Source organism: Myotis myotis, unplaced genomic scaffold (genome assembly GCF_014108235.1).
Source record: "Myotis myotis isolate mMyoMyo1 unplaced genomic scaffold, mMyoMyo1.p scaffold_m19_p_1, whole genome shotgun sequence".
Lineage (NCBI taxonomy): Eukaryota > Metazoa > Chordata > Mammalia > Chiroptera > Vespertilionidae > Myotis > Myotis myotis.
Genome location: NW_023416313.1, coordinates 24,409,006 through 24,426,927, shown reverse-complemented (window position 1 = coordinate 24,426,927; position 17,922 = coordinate 24,409,006). Strand labels below are relative to the sequence as shown.

Here is a 17,922-nt window from a genome sequence, read left to right as displayed (position 1 = left end):
TGCTGTCCTGGTAACCATCTACTCACATATTCTGTGTGTGCGGGTATAGTTATCACCAATTGGTGTCTGAGCTAGGATGTTATAGGACTCCAGACCGTTAGGGCCTTACAGAATAAAGGTGAAGCCAGTGGCGTGAGTTTTGACTGGGTCCCCTGAGATAAAGGGAAGAAATGTCATGAGGTCCATCTACCCTCTGCATATTGTTAATGACTATAAGTTAAAGAAAAGGTGTTTTCTTACTGGTGAGAGACAGAAGCAGTACTGTGAAGGTATGTGAACTCCAGAAAAAAAGTGGTAATGAAGCCAGTCTCTCTCCCTTTTTGGCCTTTTTAATTACTCAGAGCAATTGGTGCAGCTTCTATGACTCCCCTACCCATCCTCTACTTAAGCTTGCAGGAGGGAAGCCATCTGATCATCTCCCATCTGTGGCATGTTTTGCCTTATCCATTAGCCAGCCATCATTTCCCTTCTTCCTCCCTTGCACCGTGGCTTCATGACTTATTCTTTTCCTCAGTTGTTCTATACATATAAACAACTTTTTCTTCCTGCTTTTCACTCCTCAACTCAATCCTCAAATTTTGATTTATTTTGGCTTGATTTCTTTATTTAGTTCTCCATTAGGTTATAAGCTTGTCAAGAGAAGAAAATTGGCTCTTCTTCCTCCTGGTTCAGAAATTATTCCTGTATAGAATTTTATAATTTTCAGTGTACTTCCATTTTTTTCTTCTTCTTGTACTTTCATTTTTATCAGAGTGTTATAAAACTCGTGTGTTAGATTTTAAAGAGTGTGTTATCCTGATGAGGTCATTGAGGCAAAGGCAGCCACACTTCCCCAAGGTTATGTAATAGAACTAAGCCGAAACTAAATGCCTAGAGGACTCTGGGCTCAGGATTTATTTTTCTTTCTGTTTGATAGTCTTTGTCTACGTAGTATTGTGTATGCTGAAAATGCTAAATGATTCTTAGCTTTAATGAGCCAAGAAGGTATTTGTGAATGATACTGTAAACATTTTTAAAAGCTATTGATATTGGTCTATAAAGAAGGATAATAAGAAAGGAATTTAAGACCATGATAATATATTACATACAATGAAGAGAGGAAAGAAGAGAAAATTTACATTTCATTTCAGATTGTGAAGTCCTTTAAGATAAGAACTATTTCATTCATCTTTATAGCTCTAGCACTTTTTTTAGCTTGGAACTTGCCTGGCTTGGTGTCTGACACATTTATGGTAGTTCTCAACAGAAATTTATTGAATGAATTCTCCAGAAGCTTCAAGCTATTCCTTCTGGTGATTATATTTATAAAATGTATTGTTTTTGAGGAGCGAATGAGTTTTAAAATCAGGGCTACTGATGACAGGTAACTTCCCACTTGACTAGCTAATTGATGGTCGATGGCCTATCTTGAAATTGCTGAGTATCTCACAGATAATCTGTTCTTAATCCCGGATACTTTCACCAGGTGAACACTCCGACAAAAACCTTCGGAATGGGGAAGGGCCGTGCAGCAGATCTGAAGTACATTGAAGCCTGTGCTAGACGCATTGTACAAAACTCACATGGGTACAAAATTGTGACCGAGAAAAGCACGGTTCCTGTGAGGGCAGCAGAAAGTATTCGGCAAATATTTGATGCAAACACAAAACCCAACTTGAATCTACAGGTATAAAAAAGAGGAAGCATTAGAATCTGGTTTTTCATATGTAAATATTGATGTCTTAACTTTGTTCACAGTGAACTCTAGCTTAAAACTTCCTTTGCATTGGGATTCTAGGTTCTGTCCAACCCTGAGTTCTTGGCAGAAGGAACGGCCATCAAGGACCTAAAGAACCCAGACAGAGTACTGATTGGAGGGGATGAAACCCCAGAGGGCCAGAGAGCTGTGCAGGCACTCTGCGCTGTGTATCTGCACTGGGTTCCAAAAGAAAAGATCCTCACCACTAACACTTGGTCTTCAGAACTTTCCAAACTGGTTGGTACATAGCATTCAACTCTCCATTAATTTAAGGCCAAGGATTTATTTCTCTTATAAACTGTTAGGTTACACAGCTACTTCCTTAATATTAACAAAAGGTATCCTTTTGAAGATAATATTCTTATACATTATGAAGTAATTTTCACAAGGGGGATTAAATATTCCCCCTTATATAAAATTTTCTGGAAAATTCTATAATTTTCATAAAATTTAAGAAAATGGAGGGTAGAATAAAAGTATTTTTTAAAGTCATTCCCTTCTTTTACCCTCTTTCACAATCATCTTCTTTTTCTAATTAAGACATTTTCCCTTACCAACCTATCTATTGACTCCTCAAATTGAGCCCTTCAGTAACTTTTATATCTCCCTCAGTAATTTGCATCAACACAATGAAATATATTCCAGTTGTATAAAATTGCTATTTTAGCTTATCATAGTTTTCCTTTTATTTTTTAAGGCAGCAAATGCGTTTCTTGCCCAGAGAATCAGCAGCATTAACTCTATAAGTGCCCTCTGTGAAGCAACAGGAGCTGATGTAGAAGAGGTGGCAACAGCCATTGGAATGGACCAGAGAATTGGAAATAAGTTTCTGAAAGCCAGTGTTGGTAAGCTGAAAATTTCAGCACATAAAGTGGGTTCATTTAGCTGGGTCTCTAAATTTAAGGAAGTCTCGCCCAGCTGGTGTGGCTCAGGGTTGAGCGTCGACCTATGAACCAGGAGGTCACGGTTCAATTCCCAGTCAGGGCACATATCTGGGTTGCTGGCTCAATCCCCAGTAGAGGGCATGCAGGAGGCAGCCGATCAAGGATTCTCATCATTGGTGTTTCTCTCTCCCTTTCCCTCTCTGAAATCAATAAAAATCTACTTTAAAAAAAATACATTTAAGGAAGTCTTTGTTTAACTTAATGCCCTTAAAATAATCATTCCATTATACATGTAGCCTTCAGCCTATCAGGAATTTTTTTTTTTTTTATAAAGTATTTTTATTGATTTCAAAGAGAAAGGGAGAGAGAGATAGAAACATTGATGATGAGAGAGAATCATTGATCAGCTGCCTCCTGCACACCCCTTGCTGGGGATCGAGTCCACAACCCAGGGGCACATGCCCTTGACCGGAATCAAACCCAGGACCCTTCAGTCTGCAGGCCAACACTATCCACTGAGCCAAACCAGCCAGGGCTATGAGGGGCTTTTTTTTTTTTTTAAATATATTTTATTGATATTTTACAGAGAGGAAGGGAGAGGAATAGAGAGTTAGAAACATCGATGAGAGAGAAACATCGATCAGCTGCCTCCTGCACACCCCCCACTGGGGATGTGCCCGCAACCAAGGTACATGCCCTTGACTGGAATCGAACCGGGGACCCTTCAGTCCGCAGGCCGTCGCTCTATCCACTGAGCCAAACCGGTTAGGGCAGTGAGGGGCTTTTTAAGTGAGGTAACAGTTACTTATGTTGTTTAATAATTATTGACCGATTAGTAGGATAAACATACTTCAGTGTTTTAGAAGGAATAAATTGGTATTTAGTAAGAACATTTAAGAAGAATAAGTTTGGGAGACCACATAAAAAAAAAACCTCAAGTAATATCCAAAGCAAGTAGCAAAAATTTGCTATCATTTGCTCTTCTTACGAATATACTTTTAGAAATCTGGCTTTGATCTTCATTACTTCCAGATTCCATATTTGTGAGTTAGCTTACTCACTACAGTTTATTTCTAACCTCCTAATCAATCCTCGGGGTGCTTTGTGGTCCTTTGCGGTCCTTTGCAGAAATGAACAGAGGAGCAAAAAATTTGAGTCACCTGACATACATTCCCAGCTAGAGCTGGATAAGGCAGTGCTCTTGCCTTCCTGTTTCAGCTTTCATACTACAAACATGCACTGTTTTTGTGGTTTATTAAGTTCCAAGGGTTTTGCATTTTTGTGCTTTTTGGTTATGGTTTCACTGTTTAAAATGCATCCAGGAGAAAATACATGTGGTTAAGCTTCATTCCTGCATGCGTGATAGTGCTGATGGCTGTGAGTTCAATGTTAATGAATCAATAATATGTATTAAATAAAGTGTCTCTAAACAGAAACACATAAAACAAGATTATTGATTGATTGGTTGATGAAAATGTGACCAGAAGCTCATAGGAACCTAACCCTGTATTTCATTTAGGAATAGTGCTACAGTATTTGCTAATTCAGCAATCTGTAGAACATAACTACCAAGTAAAATGAGAACTGATTTGATTGTATTTTTGGATATAAGTAAATAAGGTTGATGTAAAAGTAAACAGAGCCTCTTTAAAAAAATTTTTTTTGTAATCCTCACCTAAGGATATTTTTTCCAATGATTTTTAGAGAGAATGGAAGGGAGAGGGAGAGAGGGGATGTTGGGGGAGAGAGAAAGATCGATGTGAGAAAGACACATTGACCAGCTGCCTTCTGCATGAGGGCCGGGGATCAAACCTGCAACCAGGTATGTGCCCTTGACTGGGAATTGAACCCACTACCTGTAGCCCCACTGGCCAGGGCGTAAACAGAGCCTTTTACACATTGGTCCATAGCGCAGCCTTTCTTGTATTTCCGGGACCTTATGCCATTTTCCAATATTGGTTTCCCTGGCTTTTTGTATCTTTTTGATATTTTCTTCTAGCTACCATTTAATAAAAATAACTGCAATTTACTGAAGCCATATTGTGCACCAACTTCAGAACCAGCACTTTATATATCTCATTATTAATCCTTACAACCTGTTACAAAGGTGCTGGTATTTTCTTTATAGAGGTAATTGAGGTTCAGGGACATTTTGCAACTTGCTCAAAGTCATACAGCTACTGAGTGGCTAGATGTTTCTGACTCCAGAGCTCATGCCATCCCTCACTGTATACGGCATTGCACTAGAATAGGGGTGGGCAAAATATGGCCTTCAGGCCAAATCCGGCCCAGTTTATTTTTGTAAATAAAGTTTTATTGGAACATAGCCCCAACCATTTTATTACATATAGTCTATGATTGTTTCTGAGCTACAAAGGCAGAGTTGAAGAGTTATGTCAGAGCACTGGGTGGTACTCTCAGTGGTTAGAGCATCAGCCTGCGGACTGAAGAGTCATGAGTGCTATTCCTGTTCAATGGCGTGTGCAGGAGGCAACCAACCCATATGTCTCTCACTTTGATATTTCTCTCTCTCTGTCTCTCCCTCTTCCTTCCATTCTCTCTAAAAATCAATGGAAATAATATTATTGGGTGAGGATTAACAACAAAAGAAAGTTGTGCCAGAGACTGTATAGCCTACAAAGATTTAAATATTTGCTACTGGCTCATAAAAGTTTGCCACTCTGTCTGTGCTAAAGTTAGATATGTGGGGCAGTTAGACAGACGACTGAGAAAAAAAAAAGAAAATATGAAAATAATAAAACTTTAGCTAGAAAATTATTTGGGGTTTATTTATAGAATTGATTAGTTGCCAGCAAGTTTTACACAATTTGTAAACCTACTAATTTTCCAGTATTCAAACTTTAGTATTTAAAATCCCAGCATAGGTCCTCTGATTTAGTATGACAAATTTGTCACGATTCAGTTTTGTGGTATCCTAAATGAAAATATTGTCATTTTCTTTTTTCTTTCTCTAGGTTTTGGTGGGAGCTGCTTTCAAAAGGATGTTCTGAATTTGGTTTATCTTTGTGAGGCTCTGAATCTGCCTGAAGTAGCTCATTATTGGCAACAGGTATTGATCTTTATAGTCAACAACTTATGATTAACTTCTAATTAAAAATGTCACCCTTTGTGAAATGTTTTTGATAGGATTTATTTATTCCAGGAACTCAACTATTACTATATTCAATTTTTAAATTTTAGGTTTATTTACTGGGTTTCGGTGTTTTTGTCTCTTGCTAATCAACTGTGATAGAGGTTTCTGATAAAGGAGTATTTCTTCTAATTTTATAACTAAATTTGCTCCTAGAGTAAAGCAAGAACTTGCTCAAAGTTTTTGTTTACTCTAAATTGTAATTATCATTAAATGCATAAAATCAAAATAAAGGAAGGATCTGTATTATAATGATTTCATGTGGTTTGCATAGGCTGATATTTGTCCTGTCCCTTTGAGCTAAAATTGGAGACCTTCTCAAATTGGAAATAGAGTTAACATTTATTGAGTCCTTACTCTGTGCCAGACTCTCTCTTTTTAAAAAAACAAACAAACATATTTATTTTAGAGAGGAAGGGAGAAGGAGAGAGAGACAGAAACATTAATGATGAGCGAGAACCATTGATCGGCTGCCTCCTGCACACCCCACACTGGGGATCTAGCCTGCAGCCCCAGGCATGTGCCCTGACCAGGAATTGAACCTTTGACCTCCTGGTTCATAGGTCAATGCTCAACCACTGAGCCACACCAGCTGGGCCAGACTCTTTTTTAAGTGCTTTGCCTAGTCCTCATTTATAGTGCTCCGCCTATGTTTATAAGTGCTTTGCCTAGTCCTAATATTATCCTTCATTTATAATGAGGAAATTGAAACTTACAGATGTTAAGTAATTTATCCAAGATACCAGCCAGTATATGTACCTTTCCCAAATATTTTCCCCCCAAGTTTGTAGTTTTTCAGATTTCAGCAGTGGGTAGGAATGTAAGGAAATACACATTTTAAAAAATGGAAATGTATACTCGATCCCACATGATAGCTTTATCTTACTGTCCATTGGGGGGCAAATGCAGATAAAGGCTTGCTTTTCCAACACTTTGGGCTCATTTCTTGTTCTCAGGATACAGCCCCTTGAAGCTTAGAGCCTTAAAAACAAAACAAAAAAACCACACACAGAAAGTAGTCTCTTTCCTTACATTCATTTGGTCGAAGTCTTGTTTATAAACTTTTAGGAGAAAAACAATTAGGTGATCAGAGACTTTTTACCCATAACATTTAGTTAAAAATTGCCAGATGTTCATGGTGTTATAGTTCATCCAGAGGCAGCTGTAACTCTGCACAATGTTTGACAGTCCTCTCTCCACTTTCTATTCACTCAATTGTGGTGAGGGGTGGGAGTAAGCATATGAGGAAGTACTTTGGGGTTTGATTGCTTACAGCCCTCCTTCCACAGGGTTTGGAGAAGTTAGCTAACGAGAACACTGCTGCTATGTGCTTATTTAGGCTGGCCTCATAGCTGGACCTCAGATGCTGTGTTCTCCATCTTTACAGCCATCCCAGCCTGATGCATGGAAAGATAAGCCAAATGAAAAATACAAATTTTAGTGTGGCTTTAAAGAGGGGGCGGGGGTTTTTGTTTTTTTAATCTGTAGATACTAAAGCGGTTGGCTAATCTTTGTCTCCTGTTGATTTATAAGGCTTGGATTCATACAACAGTTAGCATCATAAAACTAAGCAATGTATGGCACAAGCGGTACCTCTTCAGTTGTTGCATAATTGTACATGTAATTCCAGGTCATAGATATAAATGACTACCAGAGGAGGAGGTTTGCTTCCCGGATTATAGATGGTCTGTTTAATACAGTGACTGATAAGAAGATAGCTATTTTGGGGTTTGCATTCAAAAAGGACACTGGTGATACAAGGTATTATTAGTTCTTTAAAATATTTCAATCCCTTTGAGAGTGTTAACTCCTTATCTTATCCTGGTGTTTGACTGGTGGATGAGTGTGTAAAACACCTGTATGTATATAGTATAAAGAATAAAAATAAAGTGAACATCCATATCGTCACAAAATATAGAATCTTACCTGTACAGAGTGGGCAAAAGTAGGTTTACAGTTGTTCATATGGAAAATAATACAATAATTAATAAATATAAGATGGAGGGTAGGGGAATTGAGTAAAACAGAAAAAACAACTCATGGACACAGACAACAGTGTGGTAATGGCCAGAGGGAAAGGCAGTGGAGAGCCATGCATGACAGTTCAGGGGGCGCAAATGACAGACAAAGACTTGACTTGGGGTGGCAAACACAGAATACAGTGTACAGTAATGTGTTGTAGAATTGTGCACTTGAAACCATATAATTTTGTTAACCAGTTGTTGCCCCAATAAATTCATTAAAAAGGAAAAAATATAAGAATAAGCTCTGTTTCTTATACTCACAATTGTAAACTTTTGCCCCGCCCTGTATATTAAATGCCTAAGGTATGAGAATATATGCCATTTAAAAAGCTTAACAACACTGTTTTTTTTTTCATCAGAGAATCTTCTAGTATATATATTAGCAAATATCTGATGGACGAAGGTGCACACCTCCATATATATGACCCAAAAGTGCCAAGGGAACAAATAGTGGTGGATCTGTCTCATCCAGGAGTTTCAGAGGATGACCAAGGTAAGGCTTTGAGTCTCATGTATCACTTTGAGTATGGTCCCAAAATTTGTTTGTTCTCCAGAAACCTTTGTTCAGGTTCTACCATTGGTAGGCCTGTTTCACCGTCATTTCTCTAATGAAACCCTTAGGCCCTGGTCAGTTTGCTAAGTGGTTAGAACAGGTTCTATTCCTGGTCAAGGGTGTGTTCCTTGGTTGCAGGTTTGATCCCATCCCTGGTCGGGGGCTCCTGCAGGAGGCATTTGATGTGTCTCTCTCACATCAATGTCTCTATCTCTATCTCTATCTCTCCCTCTCCCTTCCTCCCTCCCTCTTCCCTCCCTCCTCCCTTACACTCTCTCTAAAAATCAATGGAAAAATAAAAAGAAACCTTAGGCAGTTTTGTCAACTTCAGTTTGAAGTAGTGAGTTGTGGGTTACTCTAATGATTTTTCCTACATATTCTAAAAAGCCCAGAGGCTCCAAGGAGATGCTTCATGGCCACCTCATTCCCCTCACTCACACTTCAACCGAACCATTCCATTTCTTTCAGGCCCTCAACTCCTCCTGCAATCCTAGTGTTAAAATGCACAGTTTCAAATAACTCCTTTCCTATTGCCAATTTTTTGTTGTTGTAGTGTCTCAACTTGTGACCATTTCTAAGGATCCATATGAAGCGTGTGATGGCGCCCATGCTGTTGTTATTTGCACCGAGTGGGACATGTTTAAGGTGAGGTGGCGAAATGGCAAGGGGAGATTTTAGAGGTGTTCTAGTACCAGTTGGGGTTGATATGTGCTCATGCGTGTATTCTAACTGCTCCTTTGGTTCTGTCTCTATAGGAATTAGATTATGAACGTATTCACAAAAAAATGCTGAAGCCAGCCTTCATCTTCGACGGACGGCGTGTCCTGGATGGGCTCCACCATGAACTGCAAACCATTGGCTTCCAGGTAATCATGGCCTAGACTGGTGTTACGTTGTTTGGCCATTTGCTTTCCAATGGTGTTGCGTTTTAGTATTTTAATATTTTCTCATTTACAATAACATGACTCTAGGGCAGTTCTCCGGGAAGTCTCTATGGGATTTTTGTAACTGTTCTGTACCTTCCTTAAATTTCTGATCTAGCCTTAGCCGGTTTGGCTCAATGGATAGAGCATCAGCCTGAGGACTGAAGGGTCCTGGGTTTGATTCCAGTCAAGGGCACATGCCTGGGTTGCGGGCTTGATCCCCAGTGGGGGGCATGCAGGAGGCAGCCAATCAATGATTCTCTCTCATCATTGATGTTTCTCTCTGTGTTTCCCTCTCCCTTCCTCTCTGAAATCAATAAAAATATATTTTAAAAAAATTTATGATCTAAAGGTCATTCAGTCTTGATCTCCCTTACATAGTAGCTAGATAAAGTCATTAGTTGCCTATCGTATAGGGACAAAATATGCCCTGCCTGACCTTGTATCATAAAGATCATGAAAAGATATAAAAAAAAATTTTTCCTGTAACTGCCAAGGCTGCTTTGCTAAACTGTCTGCAGCACACTGACTCCTCAGAGGCCAGGTCTTTCATTCCTGCGCAAATGACTGGAAAACCGCAGAATGCAATGTAGTTGCCACTTGTTGGTATAGGATCTATGCCTTCTGAATTCTGAAACTGTCCTAGTGCTGAGAGAGGCCTGCAGGAGACGAGGAGCTTCAGTGGTCCTGGCCCTCTGCTTCTTCAGTTTGTCACTGAACTGTGGAATGCTCAGAGAGCTGACAGAGACCTCTGCCCAGAACAGAACGTCCATATGTCGATTTCAGTTCTACCAGGCGTCCTAAGATTAGTCAGAAGGAGCCACTTTCTGTTTCCTCACAGCAGTGTATAGGGGGCGGGAGGCCAGGTTGGGGGGAGGGGGGGGCGCGTAAAGAAATGTGCCAGGAGATTGCTGTCAGCATAGGCCCCTAGCAGAGTGGAAGCGGACAGAGTTCAGAGCTGGCTGTGTGCTGAGAAGGCCTCACCTCCTGTTAAAATATCAGATCTGGTCCTAACCTTCACCGAATTGTTGAAGCTCTTTCTTATTTAGAATTGTGTTCGTTTCTCATTCATGAGAGATTCACTTGCAGCAAGAATCAGATGGCAGCCTCGTCTGTTAACATTTCATCAAGGACCTTGGGATTCTTCTCTCCCACCCCTCCGTACTGAGTAACAACATGACTTCCCAGTCCTTACTGAACTCAGCAGTGTTATTTTTTAAAGATTATTTGCAAGGCATAGACAGACTTTCTCTCATTCCTGTTGAACTCATGTAAGGGAGAAGATGTGTAAAGGGTATCTATTTCAAATGAGTTCTAGTTCTTATAAGTTAACTTTTCCTAGTAAGCATTTTATTTTATTTACTTATTTTTAAATATATTTTTATTGATTTCAGAGAGGAAGGGAGAGGGAGAGACAGACAGAAACATCAATGCTAAGAGAGACTTATCGATCAGCTGTCTCCTGCACGCCCCCCACTGGGGATTGAGCCAGCAACTCGGGCATGTGCCCCCAACTGGGATCAAATCTGGGACCCTTCAGTCTGCAGGCTGATGCTCTATCCACCGAGCCAGACCAGCCGGGGCGCCTAGTAAAACATACACTTACCCCTCAGAGGCCAGGTCTTTTATTCCTGACCGGGAATCACACCATGACCTCCTGGTTCACAGGTCGACGCTCAACCATTGAGGCACACTGGCCGGGCAAACTTAGGACTATTAAAGAAGCAATGTCTTTAAACTTAAGATTGATGATTTTGAATATATGGAAAAGAGTTTAAAATGTAATATCCAAAATACAATCTGACTTTATTCATTGAAGGTTGACTTGTATGCCAAACATTGTTGAGCACTTAATCTAATTCTTTTTTCTTTTAAATATATTTTATTGATTTTTTACAGAGAGGAAAGGATAGGGATAGGGAGTTAGAAACATGGATGAGAGCAAAACATCGATCAGCTGCCTCCTGCACACCCCCCACTGGGGATGTGCCTGCAACCAAGGTACATGCCCTTGACCGGAATCGAACCTGGGACCCTTGAGTCCGCAGGCCGATGCTCTATCCGCTGAGCCAAACCGGTTAGGGCTAATTCTTACCACAACCCTTTGAGGCAGGTGGTAGTGGTAACATTTATAAATAAGGAAGGAAAACCTAGAGAGCTTAGGTAACGTAGTAGGATTCCAACTGGGCCCTCCAAACTCTAGAGCCTGAACTCCCAAAGACAATGCTAATAGAGCTTCTGCAAGTTTTTTAGAATAAGGGAAGTGGGCATGAAAACAGAGTATGAGAGAGAATTTGAATTAACTGGAGTCTAGTGTCTTAATTGCTTCCATATGTGCTACCATAACAAAAGCAGCATATGATTCTCTGCTCTGTTTGAGGGGGGGTAGGGGGGATGTCTGCTGTTGGGACTGGCTGGAGTATCTAGATATGGAGTATCTAGATCTGACTATGAAAGTGAAGTATACATGGGATTGAGAAACATAAAAAATAGGCAAGGAACCAAAGATCTCTCGTAGCAACTCAGACAACTTGGAAAACATTTTCTGCTTTCCCCTTATTATACTTCAATATAGAGTTTTTACAGTTATGTGTTATACTTGCTAGTTTTCTTTCTAAAATCCCCCCCCCCCTTGTTTTTTCTAGATTGAAACAATTGGGAAAAAGGTGTCTTCAAAGAGAATTCCATATGCTCCTTCTGGTGAAATCCCAAAGTTTAGTCTTCAGGATCCACCTAACAAGAAACCCAGAGTCTAAACATTGTCATTTTTATTTGTAATTTTTTGGTACTTCAGGATAGCAAATATCTACCTGATATTTAATGGTAAATGAACCAAGTGTTTTTAAGGAAAGAAAACTATTTTTTTTAATAATCAATTTGTATTAGCTCTGTGGGAATCAGCATATCTAGTAATTATGAATCTAGAATATTTTTTACATATTTTTATAATATTGTTACCTCAGTGGTTGGGTGAGTGGCAAATGATCATGTTGGCTTTAATGGTGTTGGTTTTTGTAAAACAAAAATTAAACTTCAAACACTTTTTACTTTACAAAATACCCATAGGCAGCATTTTAATGTATTATAAAGGGAAAGCACTCTTCAGGTTTTCTGATTATCGGTTTGATGACCTGTCATTAAATATGTATTTTAAATCATAAAATTGCTATGCTAATTACTGGGCAACCCGGTTAACCTTTCCGACAGTGTTGTGGAGACTTAGAGGTTCTGGCTTCACTGGGGAAAGTGCTTTCCAGACCGTTTGTCTCGATGACCGTTTCTTAGGAGGAAGATGCAATGGGCAGAATGGGGCCTTTTGTGCTTTTTCTTTTTATTATGCTTCTAATATTTTTCCTGTGCTTCTGTGTTAGAAATAATCCTTTTGTCTAATGAGCTGTGTCATTGATTTTTAAGCCCCAAAAGGTCATCACTGCCCTAACTGGTTTGGCTCAGTGGCTAGAGCGTCGGCCTACGGACTGAAGGGTCCCAGGTTCGATTCTGGTCAAGGGCATGTACCTTGGTTGTGGGCACATCCCCGGTAGGGGGTGTGGAGGAGGCAGCTTATCGATGTTTCTCTCTCATCGATATTTCTAACTCTCTATCCCTCTCCCTTCCTCTCTGTAAAAAAAAATCAATAATAAAAAATATATATATATGAAAAGGTCATCACTGCTTATTTCCAATCAATCCAAATAAGATTAAAAAGCCTTTTTTTTTTTTTAATATGAAGAGAACATCAGTGGTATGATCTCTATAATTTCTCTTCACTTCTCGTTTTTCCTCACTGATGATTCTTTTTTTAGTTCAAGAGCCAAAAATATTTGTTACCTTGACTTTGCATTTTTATTTTTATGATTTGTTGCAATTTTCCTACTTTTTCTTTAAGTAGGAAAATGGATATAATCTCATGTATAAACTTAAAGACGTAGATTTTACAAATTATGGATAGTTTAATTCTAACAGAATTTTTGTATGTTTCCATGCTTTTTTCTTATCTCTTGTTGACTTATGTTTGATTGTTTTCTGTTTTATCATTGAAATGTGTCAGATGTCCATTTGATGCTTATACTTTGCTAAGGGGGTACAGAGCTCAACAGATACAGGTCTTATCCCTGAGGAATTAATGCTGGTCAGTAAGAACACAGAGACAAATATAGAGATAAGGACAGAGACATCTGTACAGATATCAAATACATAAATAAAATATTCTGCATAAACAACTGTGTAGCTGTATTTGTGTCACAGTGCAAGTAACTAATGAGTTATGACAGTCTGACATTAGAAAGGGAAAGTATCACTTCTTTTTTGAGAAAAAGCCATTACATCATACTTGCAGATGATGCAAGAAAGGGAGGGAATGTAGCAAGTAGACCAGCTATCAGCAAACTAGCTCATGAGTCAAATTTGGCCAGCTGCTTGTGAGCTAAGAATGTTTTCTACATTTTTACGTAATTCCATTTAGAATGGTTATATTAGTCTCCAATTTTGCCCCTTAGTTCGAGAAGCCTACAATATTTGCTATCTGGCTCTTCAATAAAAAGTTTGTAGACTGCCCTAACCGGTTTGGCTCAGTGGATGAAGCGTCGGCCTGCGGACTGAAGGGTCCCAGGTTCGATTCCGGTCATGGGCATGTACCTGGGTTGCGGGCACATCCCCAGTGGGGGATGTGCAGGAGGCAGCTGATCAATGTTTCTCTCTCATCGATGTTTCTAATTCTCTATCCCTTTCCCTTCCTCTCTGTAAAAAAATCAATAAAATATATTAAAAAAAAAAAAAAAGTTCGTAGACTCCTGAAAGAAACAAACAGCAGAGTGTTTGAACATAAAATGAGCCTGCCCTAGCTGATAGGCTCAAGTGGATAGAGCGTCGGTTTGTAGACTGAAGAGGGCACATACCTCAGTTGCAGATCTATTCCCTGGTTGGGCATGTGCAGGAGGCAACCAATCAATCTCTCTTTCTCTCTCTCTCTCTCTCTCTCTCTCTCTCTCTCTCTCTCTCTCTCTCTCTCTCTCTCCCCCCTGCTCCCCCAATCCCTTGCACTCTCTCTTTCTTAAAAAAAATAAGATGAGCCCTCACAAGATTTGAAAGTGAGGATGAGCTTATTTATTAGAATTTGCTTTACATTTTTGCTTGAAAATGTTGTATTCTGTTTAATAATTGTATATTCTAGTTAAGGGATTATAACCCAAAAATGTCTTGCTAAAGCAGATAGAATTAGGCACTCGTTTTTAGTTGTAGCATGCTTCAATGCCTAGAATTGGTTTTTTAAAATGTGTGTAAAATACTGCCTTAGTTGGTTTGGCTCAGTGATTGGAGCATCAGCCTGCGACTGAGGGGTCTTGGGTTTGATTCAGGTCAGTTGCAGGCTCAATCCCCACCCAGTCGGGGTGTGGGAAGGAACAAATCAATGTGTCTCTCTAGCACAGATGTTTCTGTTTTCCCCCCACTCTTCCACTCTCTCTAAAAATCAACGGAAAAAAATACTCAGGTGAGGATTAACAAAACAAAACAAAAAAGTGTAAAATACTGATCAAAAGGTAAGAGAATTGGTAAGTGGAGGAAAATGGGCAATAGATGGCTTATAGAGCCTTGTAAACTTGATGTTTGTGGTGGGGAGGAAAGAAACAAAAGCAACTGGGGAGGTAACTTAGCACAGCTATTTGAGAACTTTGTGTGAAAAGTTGCAAGAATGTGGTTAGCCTTTTCTTCCCCTAATAAAATTAAAAACCACTAAAAAAAATGTGATATGTGGTTTCTATTTTTCTTAGCTAGTATTTTTGGCGGGGCCAGTGTATATTGGTGAGATTATTAGCCAATAATTAAAACAGAAAATCATACATAAAAATGGTTTTAAAAAATCGTTCAAATAGATACAGAAGAATATTTAAAAAAGTAAAATCTCTCTCCCACAGTGTACTCTCTAGAAATTATCTGTTATTCCACTAAGACTTTCAACTTTAACCTGTCCAGCGTGGCTCAGTGGTTGAGCATCAACCTATGAACGAGGAGATCACGGTTTGAGCACATGCCCAGGTTGCGGGCTTGATCCCCAGTAAGGGGCGTGCAGGAGGCAGCCGATCAATGATTATCTCTCATTGATGTTTCTATCTCTCTCCCTCTCCTTTCTCCTTTCCTCTCTGAAATCAATATATATATACACACACACACATATATGCTTTTTTCAATTAGCAATAATCATGCCTCAGATAAAACTCATTGGCTACAATATTGACACTGCACAAAACTGAAATCAATAAAAATATGTTTTAAAAAGATTTTCGGCTTTAAATTTTTAATGCATTATCTATTAGCATGTGATACCTTGGCTAAGTTACCTGCAGACCTTATTTTCCTCATCTGTAAAATAAAGGTAATTCATCTCTAACTCAAAAAATTGTGATAAGCCCTAGCTGGTTTGACTCAGTGGATAGAGCATCAGCCTGCGAATTGAAGGGCCCCGGGTTCACTTCCAGTCAAGGGCACATGCCCGGGTTGCCGGCTTGATTCCCAGTAAGGGGTGTGCAGGAGGCAGCTGATCAATGATTCTCTCTAATCATTGATGTTTCCATCTCCCTCTCCCTCTGAAATCAAAACAATAATTAAAAAACAAAACAAAAAATTGTTATAAGGATTTCATGAGATAAATGTTCACACAAAGATCTTATCAGCATAGTAGCTGGCAGGTGATGGGCACTCCTGTTAAACCCATGATGAGCTGGTCCCACTGAACCAGAACCACATTTAGGTTCTGGAATCCCTAAGAACAGTAACACTGAGCATTACAGGACAGTCACTGTGCTAAGCCCATTGGGTGCATTTTCTCATCCATTTCTCACATAATTCCTTTAAGATATAAGTCCTATCCTCATTTTCAGATGAAGGGCAGAAGGTTAGAAAGATTAATAACTTGCTCAAGTCAGAACTGTTTGAATAGGAGCTTTTCTTAGTTGAAAGCATCCTAATTTTAGAGGTACTAATATGAGTGAGTACCTAAGTATGGCCTTAGGCAAAGTCTATATATATAAAAGCATAAGCGAACTGCCGACCAGGCAACCATCCAGTAGCTATGATGCACAATGACCACCAGAGGGCAGATGCTCAACACAGGAGCGGAAACCACAGGCATGGAAACATGGAACAGACTGATGAATCTCAGAGGAAAGGGTGGAGGGTGGGAAGAGATTAACCAAAGATCTTATATGTATACTAGAGGCCTGTTGCATGAAGAGATTTGTGCAATAGGCCTTCCTTTCCCCTGGCTGCTGGCACCGGTTTGCCTCCAGCACCCGGGGCCCAGGCCTTCGCTCTGGCCGGAGCCGGCCCCGGAAACGTCAGGCCTCACTGCTCTTCCGGCCCCGGGGCCGTGAGGCCTCGCTGCTCCACCGGCCCCAGAAACGTCAGGCTTCGCTCCACCGCTTGGAGCCTATGTATGCAAATTAACCGCCATCTTTGTTGGCAGTTAATTTGCATATCATGCTGACTAGCCAATGGGAGGTGTAGCGAAGGTATGGTCAATTACCATGTTTGTCTATTATTAGATAGGACTAGAAGCCTGGTGCACAGATTGTGCCTTCTCACAATCCAGGACCCCTCGGGAGTGTTGGAGCCCTGGTGCATGGACTTGTGCACCAGTGGGGTCCCTCAACACAAATCACGTTTATAACCCACATTTATAACCCTCAAGGAAAGATAACTTGATTGGCTTCAGTTCATTGCCCTGGCCCGTGTGGCTCAGTTGATTGGAGCATCAACCTATACAGACAGGTGGCAGATTCGATTCCTGGTCAGGGCACATACCTAGGTTGGGGGTTCTATCCCCGGTTGGGGCATGTGCTGGAGGCAACAAATTGATATTTGTCTCTGTCTCTCTCCCTTCCTCAATCTAAATCAAAACAAAAAAATATCCTTGGGTGAAGATTTAAAAAAATTAAAAAAAAAAATCCAGCTCAAATCCTCCCCCGCACAGCACCCTAAAGTTTTATTTTTAAATTTAATTTATTGGAGTGACATTGGTTTGCAAAACCATACAGGTTTCAAGTGTACAACTCAATAAAACATCATCTGCACACTGCATCGTGGGCTCATTGCTCCAAGCAAAGTCTCTTTCCATCCCCGTTTGCCCTCACTTTGCCCGCCTCCACCTAGTCCCCACTCTCCTTTCCCTCTGGCTATCACTACACTATTGTCTGTGTCTATATGTTATGTATACGTTTTTTGGCTAATCCCTTCACCTTCATTCATCCAGTCCCCCCTTCGCTCTGAGATCTGTCAGTCTGTTCTCTGTGTCCATGCCTGTTTCTATTTTGTTGGTCAGTTTATTTCATTCATTAGATTCCACATATAAGTGAGATCATATGGTATTGTCTTTCTGACTGGCTGATAGCTCCCCCCACCCCAGCTTCCAGCTAGCTGTAGAGTGCTTTAGCACTTAGTATGCATGGAGAGCCAAGGATCAACAGGCATTTGAGGGGAGCCTTCAACCCAAGGGGCAGAGACCAAGACAAAAGAAACAGACAATGCTCAATGCAGAAAACTCCAACTTAAAAAAAAACTAGCTGTCTTTAGAGAGAAAATTGGTAGAAATTGCAGCTAGGAAACAAGAACAGGATGCTATTTTTTAAATATGGAATAATCAAAGAGCTCTTGAAA

The 17,922-nt window shown here is 40.0% G+C and overlaps 1 protein-coding gene across 6 annotated transcripts in view; it reads left to right on the top strand.

The window, feature by feature from the left end:
- Positions 1-17,922, top strand: part of UGDH (UDP-glucose 6-dehydrogenase) — a 40,976-nt gene that overhangs the window by 15,874 nt on the left and 7,180 nt on the right. For 5 of the 6 annotated variants that reach the window (XM_036331525.1, XM_036331529.1, XM_036331527.1 and 2 more), the window contains exons 4-12: positions 1,466-1,666; positions 1,778-1,975; positions 2,436-2,583; positions 5,598-5,692; positions 7,404-7,534; positions 8,157-8,290; positions 8,904-8,995; positions 9,106-9,216; positions 11,919-12,436. In XM_036331525.1, the coding sequence (XP_036187418.1) occupies positions 1,466-1,666; positions 1,778-1,975; positions 2,436-2,583; positions 5,598-5,692; positions 7,404-7,534; positions 8,157-8,290; positions 8,904-8,995; positions 9,106-9,216; positions 11,919-12,029 (1,221 nt within the window). In that variant the 3' untranslated portion in view covers positions 12,030-12,436. Of the gene's footprint in view, positions 1-1,465; positions 1,667-1,777; positions 1,976-2,435; positions 2,584-5,597; positions 5,693-7,403; positions 7,535-8,156; positions 8,291-8,903; positions 8,996-9,105; positions 9,217-11,918; positions 12,437-17,922 lie in introns of those variants that run through there. The other variant, XR_004971392.1, reaches the window with a different exon arrangement.